The sequence below is a fragment of the Heloderma suspectum genome, chromosome 4 (assembly GCF_057233095.1).
Source record: "Heloderma suspectum isolate Gila_16-S chromosome 4, 16-S_ref, whole genome shotgun sequence".
Classification (NCBI taxonomy): Eukaryota; Metazoa; Chordata; class Lepidosauria; order Squamata; family Helodermatidae; genus Heloderma; species Heloderma suspectum.
In genome coordinates this window covers 264,914,631-264,930,234 of record NC_139461.1, presented here as the reverse complement: position 1 = coordinate 264,930,234, position 15,604 = coordinate 264,914,631, and the positions used below count along the sequence as shown (strand labels likewise).

Here is a 15,604-nt window from a genome sequence, read left to right as displayed (position 1 = left end):
ATCTAGCCCAATATTGTCAACACTGACTGGGAATGACTCTCCAGCGTTTCAGGCAGGAGTTTTTCCTGCCCTCCCTGGAGATTCTGGGGACAAACCAGGGACCTTCTGCATGCAAAGCACGCGCTCTACCAGTGAGATATGGCCCCTTCCAAGACTAGAAGTAAGAGAAAAGTGGCATGAGGGCTTCCCACCCACAACTTCTAAATCACCACCCTACTCCTTATACTTGTTTGGCACAACCTAAGTTTCAACATATGGGTCCTGCAGCCATTACATCTAATTAGACTCCCATGAGTCCAATGAAACTCCTATGATCTGAAAGTTCAACCAACTGGAGATATAACCTAATATTATAACCATGGTGGTTTAGAAAGTGGTTTAGAGCAGAGGTGCAAAACCTCAAGCTTGGGGTGCAAAACCTCAAGCTTGGGGGTCAAATCCCGCCCATCTGTCCCTCTGGGATTCCCCAGATGGCCACGCCCCTTCCCCCTATTTTGGCCCACCCCTTTTGCTTCAGCCCTGCCCCTTTTGCCATGGGGCCCACCCACCACTGGAACTGGGCCACTGAGAGCTTCTCCAAAATAGCATCCTGCCCTTGGGCTGAAAGAAGTTCAACACCCCTGATTTAAAAGATGTGTCATTGCATTGATTCCTATCATCTGCTTTCCATTGCCTTCCCCAATCTGGTGCCCTTCAAATATGTTGGGCGACAAGGCTGAGGATTATTGGATTTGTAGTCCAACGTGTCTGGAGAGCACCAGGTTGGGGAAGGCTGCCTCACAGGTTATTCCAGGTGAAACAAAAGCAAGGTGCTCAGAACTGTCCTGCATTTCACACCTTCAACCCACCTGCCCCCTACATGTAAATTAGAATTTATTTTGGCTGAGTGTTCCTATCACTTGCCACTAATCTGAAACAGGATAAGGTTGGCTGAAGGGTTAGGAAAGAAGAAAGTTCCCAAACTCAGATGAGTTTGGACATACGAAGCCTCTCTCCATTCTCTCTTTACCTGCTTCCTGAACCCAAGCAGGTGCAGCAGCAGAGAGAACGGAGTGAATGATATGGCATTAGCGACTGCCCCGTGCCCCTCCTTATTCACCCGTCGGCATCCCAAGACCTGCCAGAATTTTTTTTAAAAAACCTTTTCAAAGCGAGTCTTAAATTCCTATAATCGCTAGTTAGAGCTCCTCACGCGCAGATCTAAGGGCATGAGCTCAGTGCTTGCAGTGCCCTGGGCAGATTTACAAGTTGCTTCTCCAGAAGGGGGAGGGAAGAGTTTGGGAGGGAGCAGCCAGGCACTGCTGTGTGTATTGCTCTGTCCTCCAACCTTCACACAGACTGGGGAGCTGTTGCTTTGCTGTGACCCAAGCAGGCAAAGAATTCTTCAGAATGCCAGATCCGTTATGCACCTCTCAGTTAGGGCAGGCACTGTCCAGGGGGGCTTTCCGAGCCAGAGAGGCTCTGCACTCCTTTCAGTGCACCACTGAAAGGACCAAAACAGACTTTACTTTAAATCTAGGGTGGCCATGTGTCCTCTTTTTAGAGAGGATGTTCCTCTGTTTGAAGGGCTCAGAGAACTGTCTGGCATTTTGAAGATGTCCTCTATTTGAAGGGTTGTCCAGCCCTAGTCCAGTCTAAAGACCAAGAACTATCAGAAGAAAGAGCTGGGCTTTGAAGTTGCCCACCAACAGCAATTATTATTTCCAAATTATTTCCAAATTTTCACCTATACATATAAATTAGCAATTTTTTTAATGCAAATCGCCATCCTCTTTTGTCCTCTTTTTTGGCAATGCATGATGTCCTTTTTGGTGATTCATAAGTGGCCTAATCTAGCAGCTATGACTCTCCCCCCCACCCCAACCACCCATTTTTACTCTAGTGTGGGCTCAGGGCACCTGATGTGGTTTGGGCTCCAACATAGCTTTTTAAAGATCTGAGTCAGCCCCCCTGAGCATACTCTAAAGTAAAATGAAAAAAAGAAGAAGACATAGCTTCTGCATACAGATTTAAAATAATGTGTTTTGGCCATTATAAGGCTTTGGCTTTGGTGCTTCTTTCACCATGGCTTCACCACTTTCACCATGGCTTTCACCACTTCACCACTTTCACCATGGCTTCACCACTTTCACCATGGCTTTCACCACTTCACCACTTTCACCATGGCTTCATCCATGGCTTTCACCACTTCTTTCACCATGGCTTTTTTCACCATTGAGCAGAAAATAAAAATGATAACATCTCATTCATCTAGCATCATGTGTGGCTAAGAAGATCTCTGAAAAGGCTTGTCTCTGCAGTAATTTTAGCTGCTTAATTAACTTTGGGTTATAATAATACTTAGCATTTCCATAGCACTACTGCGTGTTTAAATTGCATCACATATGTTATCTTGTTGTAATCCTTACAACTAACCATGAAAGGATAGAATTAGCCCTGTAATAATTTTATTTATTTATTTATCATAATTTTATTTATTTATTATTAACATTTATATTCTGCCTTATCTGCTAAAAGCCATCAAGGCGGTGTACACAATTTAAAACAATAAAACCTTGTAACAATATAAACAAGAACATTAAAAATAGTGAAAACATTAAGACATTAAAAAAAAAACCTACACATTTTAAAAGGCTAAATTGAAAAGATGCATCCTTTACATTCTTTCTAAAGGCCAAGAGAATGGGGGCCAATCATAGTTCTTGAGGGATAATGATATCATTTAGGGAGCGAGTGATGATATAGCTGTTATTATTAATATCAACCATATCATAATGATATCATATGGTTAATAATTACCTGGTTTGCACATGCACGAGCAAGACTGAGTGAGCATGCTGCTTCCCATGCTCTCCTCTGTTCTGCTATTCATAACCTATGATCGACTGAGTCATAGGTTGTTGAGTGTGACATGAGAACCCAGAGTGCTGGGTTATTTAGGGGCTAAACCCGGTGGTTCACCCAACAACAAACCATGGTTTAACTGCTGGGTTGTTTAGCCCCTAAACAACCCAGCAAACCTGGGCTGCTGGGTTGTTCAGGGGTTAAACAACCCAGTGATTAACCCAACAACAAATCATGTGTTAACCACTGGGTTGTTTAGCCCCTAAACAACCCAGCACTCCAGGTTTGCACATTATGCTCAACAACCTATGACCCACTCGATCGTAGTTTTTTGATTAATAGCGGAAGTGGCTGATGTGCTGCAGGCAGTGTGCCCGCTCTCTCCCACTCATAGTTCACAATTAATTAACCCAAATTGTGGGTTAATTAATTAACGTACGATTTGCTGCTACATGTGATCCGGTCCAATATAAGGTATATCATCATTCCCTCTTTTTCTGATGTTCAGGCATAAGTGACGATCCTTATATAGGCAAAATGGTACCAACCATGCACCAGAGGGAAGTATCAGTAGACTTGGAGGGAACCCTGGGGTTTGCAGACAGAAAAAAAAAATGCTGTAATGGAGGAAAAACCCCAAAGCAGCCCAATGAGGCTCAGTGGCCACAGAACACTGACTGAAAAAAACAGAAAATCGGGGGTGGGATGGAATGGAGTACCTTGGAAAAGGGCATTGCTTGCACTCCACAGCATGTTGCTGTAAGTCCCACTTGCTGTTGTAAGTTCCACTTATTATGAGCCAGTTAACCTGCAAGAAGCACCTTTGTGGATATCTTTCCCATGGCTTCATTCAATAGGGATTGCCTAACTATCAATCAGGTAGGCAAGCTTTCTGATTACAAAGGAGGCATGTAGTAACACAACTGAAAATGTGCTACAGGGAATCTATCAAAAGCACAAAGAACCAATGATGTAGAAGTGAGCTTATGCAGGTAACTATGGTCTTTGTATACATGGGAAAGCCTAAGCAGGGTCATGCAAAAGAACACAGGAACAAGTTAATAAAGGCCAGCATGGCTGGCTGGGGAATGCTGGGAATTATAGGACTTTTTTCTGCCTAAACATGCATAGGATTGTGCCCTAAGTGCATCAGAACTACTCAGCTATGCTCTGGCTGATAGACCTTGCTGCTTCCAAAGATGTACTGTTGTTGTCATTTTCTGCACCTCCTCTTGACTATCAAAGGGTGGCTCATGTTGATGTTTCCCTCTAAAGCCAATGTTTTGCATGTGCGAGGCTGGCTTGCCAGTGAAGGTCCATGCCATAGCTAGCAGAGAAGATGTGAGTTCCTTCCTGATTCTTGGCTTTTCACTGGCAGATTTAAGGACAGGTACCTAACCACCAGAAGACCGCAGCCTTATGCACACTAACTTTGGAGTAAATCTCATTGAAGTTAATGGAACTTACTTCTGAGTAAAAATGTATAGGCTCAAGCTGCATGTCTGTGACTAACACCCCGCCGCCCCCAAAAAGCCTGCTATTGGCAGCTGAGGGAAAATGTGGAGGACCACTGAAAGGTTAACCTCACTCAGGAATGATTTGCCAGTTCGTGAACTTTTTGATTAATTAAAAAAAAAATAGAGGTGATGCGCTCACCCTTTCCTGTGGCCTTACATAGGAATTAGTTTTAAAAAAACAGCTTAAAGGCAGTACAGCAGAGGATATTGCACTATTGTAATTGAAAAGAGGCTTGTGGTGTGTTCCATGAAAGCTAAACGTAAAACACATGGTTTGCAAAATGACCTGTACACTATGTTCATCATCTAAGGCCCTCCTCCAGGTGCCTCCTCTGAGGGAGGCTCAGAAGGCAGCAATAAGGGAGAGGACCTTCTTGGTGGTGCCCCCCCCCCATTACGGAATGATATATCCCCGATGAGGCCTGCCTGGTGCCAACATTGCTATCTTTTCAGTTCCAGGTTAAGACATTGCTCTTCTCTCAGGCATTTGGCAGCATATGATGAGATTTTAAACAGGGCCTGGATTTTTCTTATTGTTGATTGTTTAAAACTGTTTTAGATATACATGTCCCTCTGTGTGTGCTGTCTGTTTATATGTTTGTATGTAAATGGTTTTTATAATGTATTTTAAGGTGTTTAATCTTTGTAAACTGCCCAGAGAGCTTCGGCTATTGGGTGGTATAGAAATGTAATAAATGAATGAATGCATCAGGGTCAGCCTAATATATTTTGCTGCCTGATGCAAAGGACAATGCGGCACCCCCTCCCATTCCATGTACAAAAGTTGGGTGGACTAGCAGCTGAATCATTCTTCAATGCTGTCAATGGGACAGCATCCTTCATCACACCTGAGGGCAGCAGGCTAGCTTAAGGGGCACAGGCAGGCTGCATGACACACAGCTCTGCTCTTCAACACCACGCTGCCACTCGGTGCCCCCCAGCATCCATCACTTAAGGTGGCTGCCTCACTCTGGCTAACGGTAGGGCCAGCCTTGGGGCAGCATCCTCCACCACATCTGAAGGAAGCAGGCTAACTTAGGGGACACAGGGCAGGCGACATGGCGCACAGCTCTCTTCTCCAACAACTTACTGCCACCTCCCAGCCTCTGCCATCTGAGGCAGCCACCTCATTCTGCCTAATGGTGAGGCTGGCTATGCTTTGCATGCAGAAGCTCTGAAGTTCTGTCTCTGGCATGTCCAGGTAGTATTGGAGAAGACACCTGTCTGAAGCCGCAGAGAATCAGTGTAGACAATACTGAGCTTGATGGGCCAGTGATAAAGCAGCTTTCTCTGGCAAGATTTGACTGACTTGGAGAGGCAGTAACATTTCCATCTGGATCAGGGAAGGATTAAACTATAACAACAATTGTTAAGTCCCTACTCTAGAAACACAACACATGGAATTCATGTCTAAAAAATCGACGTGTCTCACTTTCCCTGCTGCACGGGCTACTGCCGCCACAAACCTACAGACAATATTCTGCTGCAAACAAACCCAACTACCCTTTCATCTTCCAGGCGATCATGGGAACTCTGTGGTGCCAGAGACAAAATCTCTGTAAAAGTAAATTAAATAAGCAGGGCGACAATATGCAGCCTTGTCGTACTCCTTTCCCAATTTTGAACCAATCAGTTGTTCTGTGTCTGGTTCTTACTGTTGCTTCTTGACCCTCATACAGGTTTCTCAGGAGACAGGTAAGGTGGTCTGGTACTCCCAACTCTTTAAGAATTTGCCACAGTTTGTTGTGATCCACACAATCAAAGGCTTTAGCGTAGTCAATGAAGCAGAAATAGACGTTTTTCTGGAATTCTCTTGCTTTCTCCATGATCCAGCGAATGTTGGTGATTTGATCTCTAGTTCTTCTGCCTCTTCAGAACCCAGCTTGTACTTCCGGTAGTTCTCAGTTCACATACTGCTGAAGCCTAGCTTGTAGGATTTTGAGCATAACCTTGCTGGCATGTGAAATGAGCGCAATTGTAAGTAGTTTGAACACTCTTTGGCATTGCTCTTCTTTGGAATTGGAATGTAAACTGACCTTTTCCAGTCTTGTGGCCACTGTTGAGTGTTCCAAATGTGTTGGCATATTGAGTGCAGCACTTTAACAGCATCATCTTTTAGGATTTTAAATAGCTCACCTGGAATATTCTCATCTCCACTAGCTTTGTTGTTAGTAATGCTTCCTAAGGCCCACTTGACTTCACTCTCGAGGATGTCCGGCTCAAGTTCAGTGACCGCACTATCATGGCTATCAGGGACATTCAGATCTTTCCTGTATAGTTCTTCTGTGTATTCTTGCCACCTCTTCTTAATCTCATCTGCTTCTGTTAAGTCCCTGCCTTCTTTGTCCTTTATCATGCCCGTCTTTGTACAAAATGTTCCCTTGATATCTCTGATTTCCTTGAAAAGATCTTTCCCATTCTATTGTTTTCCTCGATTTCTTTGCATTGTTCATTTAAGAAGGCCTTCTTGTCTCTCCTTGCTATTCTCTGGAACTCTGCATTCAGTTGGATATATCTTCCCCTTTCTCCCTTCCTTTTCGCTTCCCTTCTTTCATCAGCTACTTGTAAAGCCTCATCAGACAGCCACTTGGCTTTCTTGCATTTCTTTTTCTTTGGGATGGATTGAGTTGCTGCCTCCTGAACAATGTTACGGATCTCCGTCCATAGTTCCTCAGGCACTCTGTCTATCAGGTCGAATCCCTTAAATCTATTCGTCATCTCCACTGTATATTCATAAGGGATATGATTTAGGTCCTACCTGAATGCTTTAGTGGTTTTCCCTACGTTCTTCAATTTAAGCCGAAATTTTGCAAGAAGCAGCTCATGATCTGAGCCACAGTCAGCTCCAGGTCTTGTTTTTACTGACTGTATAGAGCTTCTTCATCTTTGGCTGCAAAGGACATAATCTGATTTCGATATTGGCCATCTGGTGATGTCCATGTGTAGAGTCGCCTCTTGTTCTTTTGGAAAAGAGTGTTTGCTATGATCAGCGTGTTCTCTTGGCAAAACTCTATTAGCCTTTGTCCTGCTTCATTTTGTACACCAAGGCCATGCCTGCCTGTTATCCTGGTTCTTTCTTGACTTCCTACTTTGGCATTCCAATCCCCTATGATGAAAAGGACATCTTTTTTTGGTGTTAGTTCTAGAATGTGTTGTAGGTCTTCATAGAACCGATCATCCTCAGCTTCTTTGGCCTCAGTGGTTGAGGCATAGACTTGAATTACTGTGATGTTGAATGGTTTGCCTTGGATTCTTACTGAGATCATTCTATCATTTTTAAGATTGTACCCCAGTACTGCCTTTCCCACCCTTTTATTGACTATGAGTGCTACTCCATTTCTTCTAAGGGATTCTTGCCCACAGTAGTAGATATGATGGTCACCTGAATTAAATTCACCCATGCTTGTCCATTTTAGTTCGCTGATTCCCAAGATGTCGATGTTCAGTCTTGCCATCTCATGTTTGACCACCTCCAGCTTACCTTGATTCATTGATCTTACATTCCAGGTTCCTAAACAATATTGTTCTTTACAGCATCAGACTTTCTTTTCACCACCAGACACATCCACAGCTGAGTGTCCTTTCGGCTTTGACCCAGCTGCTTCACTCATTCTGGTGCTACTTGGAAATACCCTCTGCTCTTCCCCAGTAGTATATTGGACACCTTCCAACCTGAGGGTCTCATCTTCCGGCGTCATCTCTTTTAGCCTTGTGATACGTTCCATGGGGTTTTCTTGGCAAGAATACTGGAGTGGGTTGCCATTTCCTTCTCCAGTGGACCACATTTTGTCAGAACTCTCCACCATGACCTGTCCATCTTGGGTGGCCCTGCATGGCATAGCTTATGGCTTCACTGAGTTACGCAAGCCCCTTCGCCACAACAAGGCAGTGATCCATGAAGGAGGGGAGACATGATAGGGGTGTACAAAATGGAGAAAGTGAATAGGGAGACATTTTTGTTCCTCTCTCATAATACTAGAAGCCAGAATAACCCCATGAAGCTGACTGGTGGGAGATTCAGGACAGATAAAAGGAAGTACTTCTTCACAGCACATAGTTATACTATGGAATTCACTTCCACAAGACGCAGTGATAGCCACCAATTTGGATGGCTTTAAAAGGGGATTGGACAGATTCATGGAGGATAAGGCTATGGTACCTCCAGTATCGGATGCAGTGCGTCAGGTGCACCAGTTGCTGGAGAACATGGGCAGGAGGGTGCTATTACACACATGTCCTGCTTGTGGGTTTCCCAGAGGCAGCTGGTTGGCCACTGTGTGAACAGAATTCTAGACTAGATGGACCCTTGGTCTTATCCAGCATGGCTGTTCTTATGTTCTTAATCAAGGTGCAGCCAGAGAAAAGATGCTCTCACATGCCCTGACTAAACTAGCATCCACCCATGTTGTTATGTGGATTTAGTGCAGTGCTACAGTACTAAAACAAACCATAGGGGAAACTGCCATCTGAATGCAACCTAAGAGCTCAGGACTATGTCTGAACAGCATGTGTACATTTATTCAGACATATAGGACTTGCTTCCACATAAGTGTTCATAGGATTGCAGCCTTAATGTGAGATCTGGAAGGAAACATTTACTGAAAAAGACAAATGTTACTGGAAGAATTTGTGAACTCACTGAAATAGGAGAAGCGATCAGAATTGGTAGGTTAAGTTTAACACCGTAAAAATAGAGGCCTTAATGCATTATTTTGTTGTGCTAAATCCTAGCACGATGCTGTTCCTAATCCAGATTTCCTCAACAGGGTGCCCTCCAGTTGTTTTGGGCTATAGCTCCCATCAGCCTGAGGCAGCATGGCCAGTGGACAGGGATGATGGGAGTTGTAGTCCAAAACATCAGGAGGGCACCACATTGGGGAAGGCTGCCCTGGTTGATGGGCTAAAGGTGGCTAGTCACTATTGCTTGAATGTAGTGGTAATATTTCTGCCCCTCCCTATGAAGGAATGGATGTGGCCCTGTGTTATGGAGAGCCTACACCACAACTAATGCTGGTGTTAGAGATTACAGCTTCCTGGTGATTCTTTCTGCCAAATTCTTGTCATAGTTTGGTCCTAGCATGCCACTCTCCTCAATGCCAGGCAACAGGAAAGGAGGGTGAAAAGGGCAGAGCAAGCCAAGCTAACAGGAGACAGGCTGGTTTCTGGGAGAAGGACCAGGTTGTGCTACATTGTTCTACAGCATGAGAAATAAGGGTGGCGGGTGGCACATGGGTTTCAGATTTGCAGGCAGGCTGTGAAATTCTAGAAATGGGTGAAGAATGTCGAAGCCATCAGCAAGCTCGTTTAAGAGCTTCTGCTGAACTGAATTCCTGCTGGAATTGCACAGGGGGGAGGAAGCATTCCATGTTAGGTGGACAAGAAAGTGGATTGTCCCAGTCCTCGCTGCCACCCAGAGGGACAGAGCAGGAAGCAGCTTCTGCTCCTCACTGTCACTGCTTCCCACGTGCCAAGCTGGTGAGCTAGCGGCAGTGGTGGCGGTGAGGAGCTGCAGGGGTCAGCCAGGCACTGAGGCCCAAGGATACTGACCCTGATGACAGCCTGTTGCCTTTTCCCCTCGGGTGTGGCAGCACTGGTAGCACCGAGGGAGGTGAGCAAGCCAGGGATGTCAAGAATGACATAGTAGCAGGATTAAATTCACTGAGCAGGGTAAGAGCTGATGTTAATATAAAAAGAGAATGGACAACATGCACAGTGGTGTGATTCTCCTTTTTATATTACATCTGTCTTTAGCAGGGGTGCAGAACCTCAGGCCTGGGGGCCAAATCCAGCCCTCTGGGGGTCCCAGAAGGCCATGTCCCCTTCCCCTGCCCCCTTTTCCCCAACCACCAATTGTTTGGTGGGTTCCCGGCTTTTGTGCAGTTTTTCCCCAAGTCTAAAAAGTTGAAATGCCTCTCATAAGACTTAGTTACTGGCAGGAAGCTTTAAGCTTAAATAGGATGGTATTTTGGGTTATCTGCCCTTTTTCGCCTTTTGCCCTTCCACCACCACTGGAATGTGGCCCCCGAGAACTTCTCCGGAATGGAATTAGGCTCTCAGGCTGAAAGGGGTTCCCCACCCTGGTCTTCAGCTTACTAACTTATCTTATCTTGCATTACTGACTTTGTCCTTTTTGCCCAATTACTGAAAAAGAGAACAATAATCCTTTGGAGTAGTTGCAGTGGAGGCTGGTGACTCCAGTGTCACTGAGGCAGTGCATCTGTTCCGGGTTTCAATCAGAACCTGTCAGAACTCTAAAGGAGCTATCCAAGGTGCAGATGGCTAGAAATCAGAAACCAGCAGTGTGCCCCAAATAAATCTATAAACCTATGTAACTATTTCTCATAGTCTTAAAGAATCCCTCTTGACCTTCTCAACAGGCGGTGGTTGCTATACTGATTTATAATGTGTGCCTTTGAATGCTTTTAGTCCTAGAAGTAAAGCTAAACTAACTAGACTGTCCCCATCTAATTTCAATTGAGGTGTCCAATCTAATTTACACTGCGGTGCCCCAGATAGCCTGGGTTGCTGGGCTGAGGTGGGGGGGGGGACTCCACAGGACTTAGATGTGCCTAGGCAGTGATGAAGAAGACCGCAGTTATAATCACCAGTCCACACTACATAACATCTCTATGGGTGCTTCCACACAGAGGGCTCCTAGCACTGCCAATGAAAAGATGTTGTGCAGCTTTTCCCTCTTTCTGACTTTAAGGGAACACAGGAAGCTGCTGTATACTGAGTCAGCCCATTGGTCCATGGCCTGTAGCCCATGTATTGTTGACACTGATTGGCAGTGGCTCTCCAGAGATTCAGGCAGGAGTTTTTCCTACCCTACCTGGAGATGCCGGGGTTCGAACCTAGGACCTTCTGCATGCAAACATGTGCTCTACTACTGAGCTACAACCCCACAAAAAGGGGGTTTTCTGTGGCAAGACAAAATATGAAAGATGCCACAGGAAGGTTACAAAGGGACCCCCACTCAGAAATTTTCATGAATGAGGCTGGGTGATTGCATAATAAAGGCCTTGTTTGGAAGCATACTGAGTTTGACTCATTCATTTTGACTTTTGGAGAATGCAGTAGGAGTCCTGGTATGACGGAGAAGTGCACAGGAGTTCAGGCAGGATTCGAAAGGAATGATTACGAAATGGAAGCAGTGACAGATTTTATTTTCTTGGGCTCCAAGATCACTGCAGATGGTGACTGTAGCCATGAAATTAAAAGACACTTGCTCCTTGGGAGGAAAGCCATGGCAAACCTAGACAGCATAGTAAGAAGCAGAGACATCACCTTGCCGACAAAGGTCCATATAATCAAAGCTATGGTTTTCCCAGTAGCAACATATGGCTGTGAGAGCTGGACTATAAGGAAGGCTGAGCGCCGAAGAATCGATGCTTTCGAACTGTGGTGCTGGAGAAGACTCTTACGAGTCCCCTGGAGTGCAAGGAGGTCAAATCAGTCCATCCTAAAGGAAATCAACCCTGAGTGCTCATTGGAAGGACAGACATTGAAGCTAAAGCTCCAATATTTTGGCCACCTAATGCGAAGAGAAAACTCCCTGGAAAAGACCCTGATGCTGGGAAAGATTGAAGGCAAAAGGAGAAGGGGACAGCAGAGGATGAGATGGCTAGATAGCATCACCGATGCAATGAATATGAACTTGAGCACACTCCGGGAGAGAGCGGAGGACAGGAAGGCCTGGCGTGCTATGGTCCACGGGGTCACGAAGAGTCGAAAACGACTTAACGACTGAACAACTTTAGAGAGTTTAGGTATTGCAGTGCAGCAGCAGAGGGATGCTTCTTACAAACAGCTGTCAATGGCGCCACCGCATGCCCAAACTAGGCTACTGTCTGGAGGAGGGAAACTTCCTAGAAAAGTTGCAAGGGGACTGCAAAAGACATAGCAATCCATCCTGCAAGCCCTTCCAAGATGGAAGGGCTTGCTCAGAAGCAGTGATGGATCGATGGCCAGTAACTAATATTTTTGGGTGCCCCAAATTCTGATCTATCCCAGTTAGAGAAAAAAATGTGCTGAGCATCTCTGGAAATGGGAAAGCCTAAAGTATGTTGCAATCTTCATGATTGCTGTGCTCTTCCTTTGGTGACTACATCCAGGAATATGTTGCATGGGATCTGGCAATCTTGCTAGAGTTACAAGAGTTGCAAAACTCTGTGATTACTAAGGGGCAAATGATACCGCATACACTTCTATGAGCAACAGTGCCCTGACTCCTTAAAAAAAAAAAACGCAGGAGAGAATTTTGCTTCAGCGGGAGGGGGGAGTTACTTAATTCTTTCACCACCCACTGTTTCTCCACTTCAAATTTCCTCCAGAGGCTTTTGATATCAAACGCATGTTTGCCTTTCTGCCCAGCACAATACAGTTCTGACTTCCTGCATGGTGGTGAAGCAAACAGTGTCCAGACACTTGATACCCCTTTGATATTCCTGCTCTCGACTTACGTGGGGCTCTCCTATATGGAACTCATGTGTATGTATTCTAGCCTCAGTATAGGAGGCTGGCTGTGATTGATGACCTGGCTGGCAAGATTTCAGGTGCAAAATGCAGCGTTAGTTCAGCACCGGACAAATAGGCATTTGTCGCTGGCCGTAAAGGGGGTGCTGATCTATGGCACCTCTTCCCGTCCTGCCACCACTTCAAGTCAAAGTTGGCCTTGCAATGAAGAGCAACAGCGGCTGCTGCAAAGTTACAGGATGGAAGGGTGAGAGTGGAGCTCTGGAGCTTCACCTGTGTCTAGGGCTGCCCTTGTTTAGGTCTAGGGGAAGCGTTTCCTCCAGGGCTTTAAAAGAGAGGATGTACAAATCTGATGCATGAGGATGAATGAAGAGGCAGATTGGGTCCCCTGATGGCACGTTTTAGATTAGCATCATATATCAAATGACACGGTAAGCTGCTGCGAGAGACCACCCTTACAGCCCATCATACGATTCCTAAGCGCCGCCTGAGGGCATCACATGTTAAAAGTGTCTTGTGCAAAACTAGCGCTTTGGAACAGAGGGACTACTGGTGCATAGTAGTCCCGGGGGGGGGGGGGGTCACATACCCAGCAGTCCTTTATTCAGGATGCTCATGAAACTCTGTATCAAATAAGCCAACTAGGAACCAACTTCAGCCTTGTTTGTATCTTCTACAACTTAATGCAACCTCTCTCGGCAGACTTCAGCTCCTGAGCTGGAGTTACTGCTTTAGTCAAACTTGTTTGCAGAGAGCCTGTGAATGTGAAACATGACATGAGGCCAATATCCTCAGGGTACCATACCATGGGTGTGTACAGTTTATTCCAGCAGGGTCCCTTGTGTGTCATGCTTCCCAATTAGCGCGGAAAGCATCCTTCTGGAATGGTATCTTTCTTTCCCAACTGACTCTTTCTAGGGGGTTCAACACAGTGTTACAACAGCACGCAGGCATCTCCCACTGTCATATGCCAAGAAGGCGGGCACAGGCCTGGGGGACTGAAGAAAGCACACTGGTACAACCCCTTGGGGCCAGTGTCTTCCCTTTAAGGACTCTTCCCAAAGAGATAACCCAGCTTAGGGAGACAGATGGCGGGCAAATGATCTCCCTCAAAGAAACACAATAGGACTCCAAGCCACGTCCTCCCCCAGTTTCTCTGCTCTAAGCACTAGACAATACTGCCCAGTAAGCACTACTCAGTGCTCACCAAACATGAGCACTCCTTGAGTCCTGCATAATTTTCAGTCCTCGTTGGGGCATTCCTCCCAAAACATTTAGCCTTGTCTCCATGTATTGAAGAAGAAGAAGAAGCAAAGCCCAGTTCTTTCCATCACTGCTTCAGTGCAGGAAAGTTTTGTGTTTGCTAAACTTTCTATGCATAAATATACAAAGTGTCTTTCAGACATAGTGTTAGATTCTCTGATTCAAAGGAAAAGCTCCACTGCTGAGAGGCAGGGAAGAAGAAGCATGCAGGAAAGCAACCCTTAGGCTTTCTAAGCTATCCTCCAGGCACAGATAAGGAGCAAACAACTCTCCACAGAGAAGACCTTGCTGGGACCAAACATGAGACCTCTTGATGCTGTTGGAAGCCAGACATTAAATCTTCTTTTAGCTGTCACCGTTAGCAGAGCTGGAATCCCCCCCCCCCCAGCTCACTTAACTTTCCAGTTCACTGGGAATGAGCTGGATCCTGACGTTCCCTGAGCCTGCGAAGCCCTAAGTTATCACTGCCTCTTGAAATGTTTGAAAGAGGGATCCCATAGCAGTTTGCAATAATTACTCAGTATAAATACACCATTATGCTCCCAAACAATCAGAATCAGCCCAGCAAACAAGCTCTGTCTCCTCTGATCCGTAGCAATCAAGAAGTAAAGCATGCAGAACATCACAATATAAACAGGCTTTCTAGAGGACCACAAAGGGAGCACTGGGTTCGGGGGGGGGGGGACAGGGGGAGAGGAGAGAGAGAGAGAGAGAATGGGCTCTCCTGTCATAATAGCTGCCTCCTTTCTTAGTTATTCTTGTTTTAATTTGCACGGGGAAACTTGTTTTTAAGAAAATGTGGCACGACGATAGCAGGCAGCCAACTCTGTGTCGTCGTCCCGGCCCCCCACCCCGCACACTCTTTCTCTATGTCACCCAGGGAAAGCAAAGCAACGGATATGACAGTTCTGTACTTACAGGTAGGCTGTTAGGGGACTCAGGCCATCAGGAACAGAGGAGAGCGCCAGCTCGGAGCAGTCCACGGACAGCATGATGCCATCTTCCTCGCAGTGGCACAGAGATGGGCAGGAGGGCGCAGCCCCCTGCTCCAGAGACACGATCTTGAGGGTGCCTGAAAAGGACAAGAGGAGCCACCAGGGCACCAGCTGGTCCATTCTTAGTCCAGCTGGAGCCAGCCTGCTGCGTATGCCGGTTCTCCTTCCGAGCTCTGCCTCTCTCTGAGCCTTGCTCCTACTGTGCTCAGCGCGCGGGGTGGGGTGGGGGTGGAAGGATCCTACAGCTCCCCCAGACAGCACCCTCTGAATCGCCCGTGCTCTTCCTTGGTGCGGCAAGGATGCAGCCAGTGAAGGGAAAGCATTGTTGAGGGGTCTCGGTTATTGGGTTTCACACGGGCTGGGCTGGGCTGGGAGTTAGAGGCTCACATGGGAGGAGTCAGAGAAACTTTCTCCTCACTCCTTCTCCCTCCTTCAGAGCTGGCAGGAATTTCATTCAAAGGGGGGGGGGAGAGAGAGAGACCTGTTAGTAGACCAGGGACTTGTTTGGAA

The 15,604-nt window shown here is 46.2% G+C and overlaps 1 protein-coding gene across 1 annotated transcript in view; it reads right to left on the bottom strand.

Annotated features, from left to right (window-relative positions):
* The window catches only part of LGR6 (leucine rich repeat containing G protein-coupled receptor 6), a 207,511-nt gene extending 192,107 nt beyond the window's left edge, over positions 1 to 15,404 (bottom strand). The window contains exon 1 of the mRNA XM_084853644.1: positions 15,018 to 15,404. Within this exon, the coding sequence (XP_084709770.1) occupies positions 15,018 to 15,214 (197 nt within the window). The 5' untranslated portion in view covers positions 15,215 to 15,404. The remainder of the gene's footprint in view (positions 1 to 15,017) is intronic.
* Between the last annotated feature and the right edge of the window lie 200 nt (positions 15,405 to 15,604).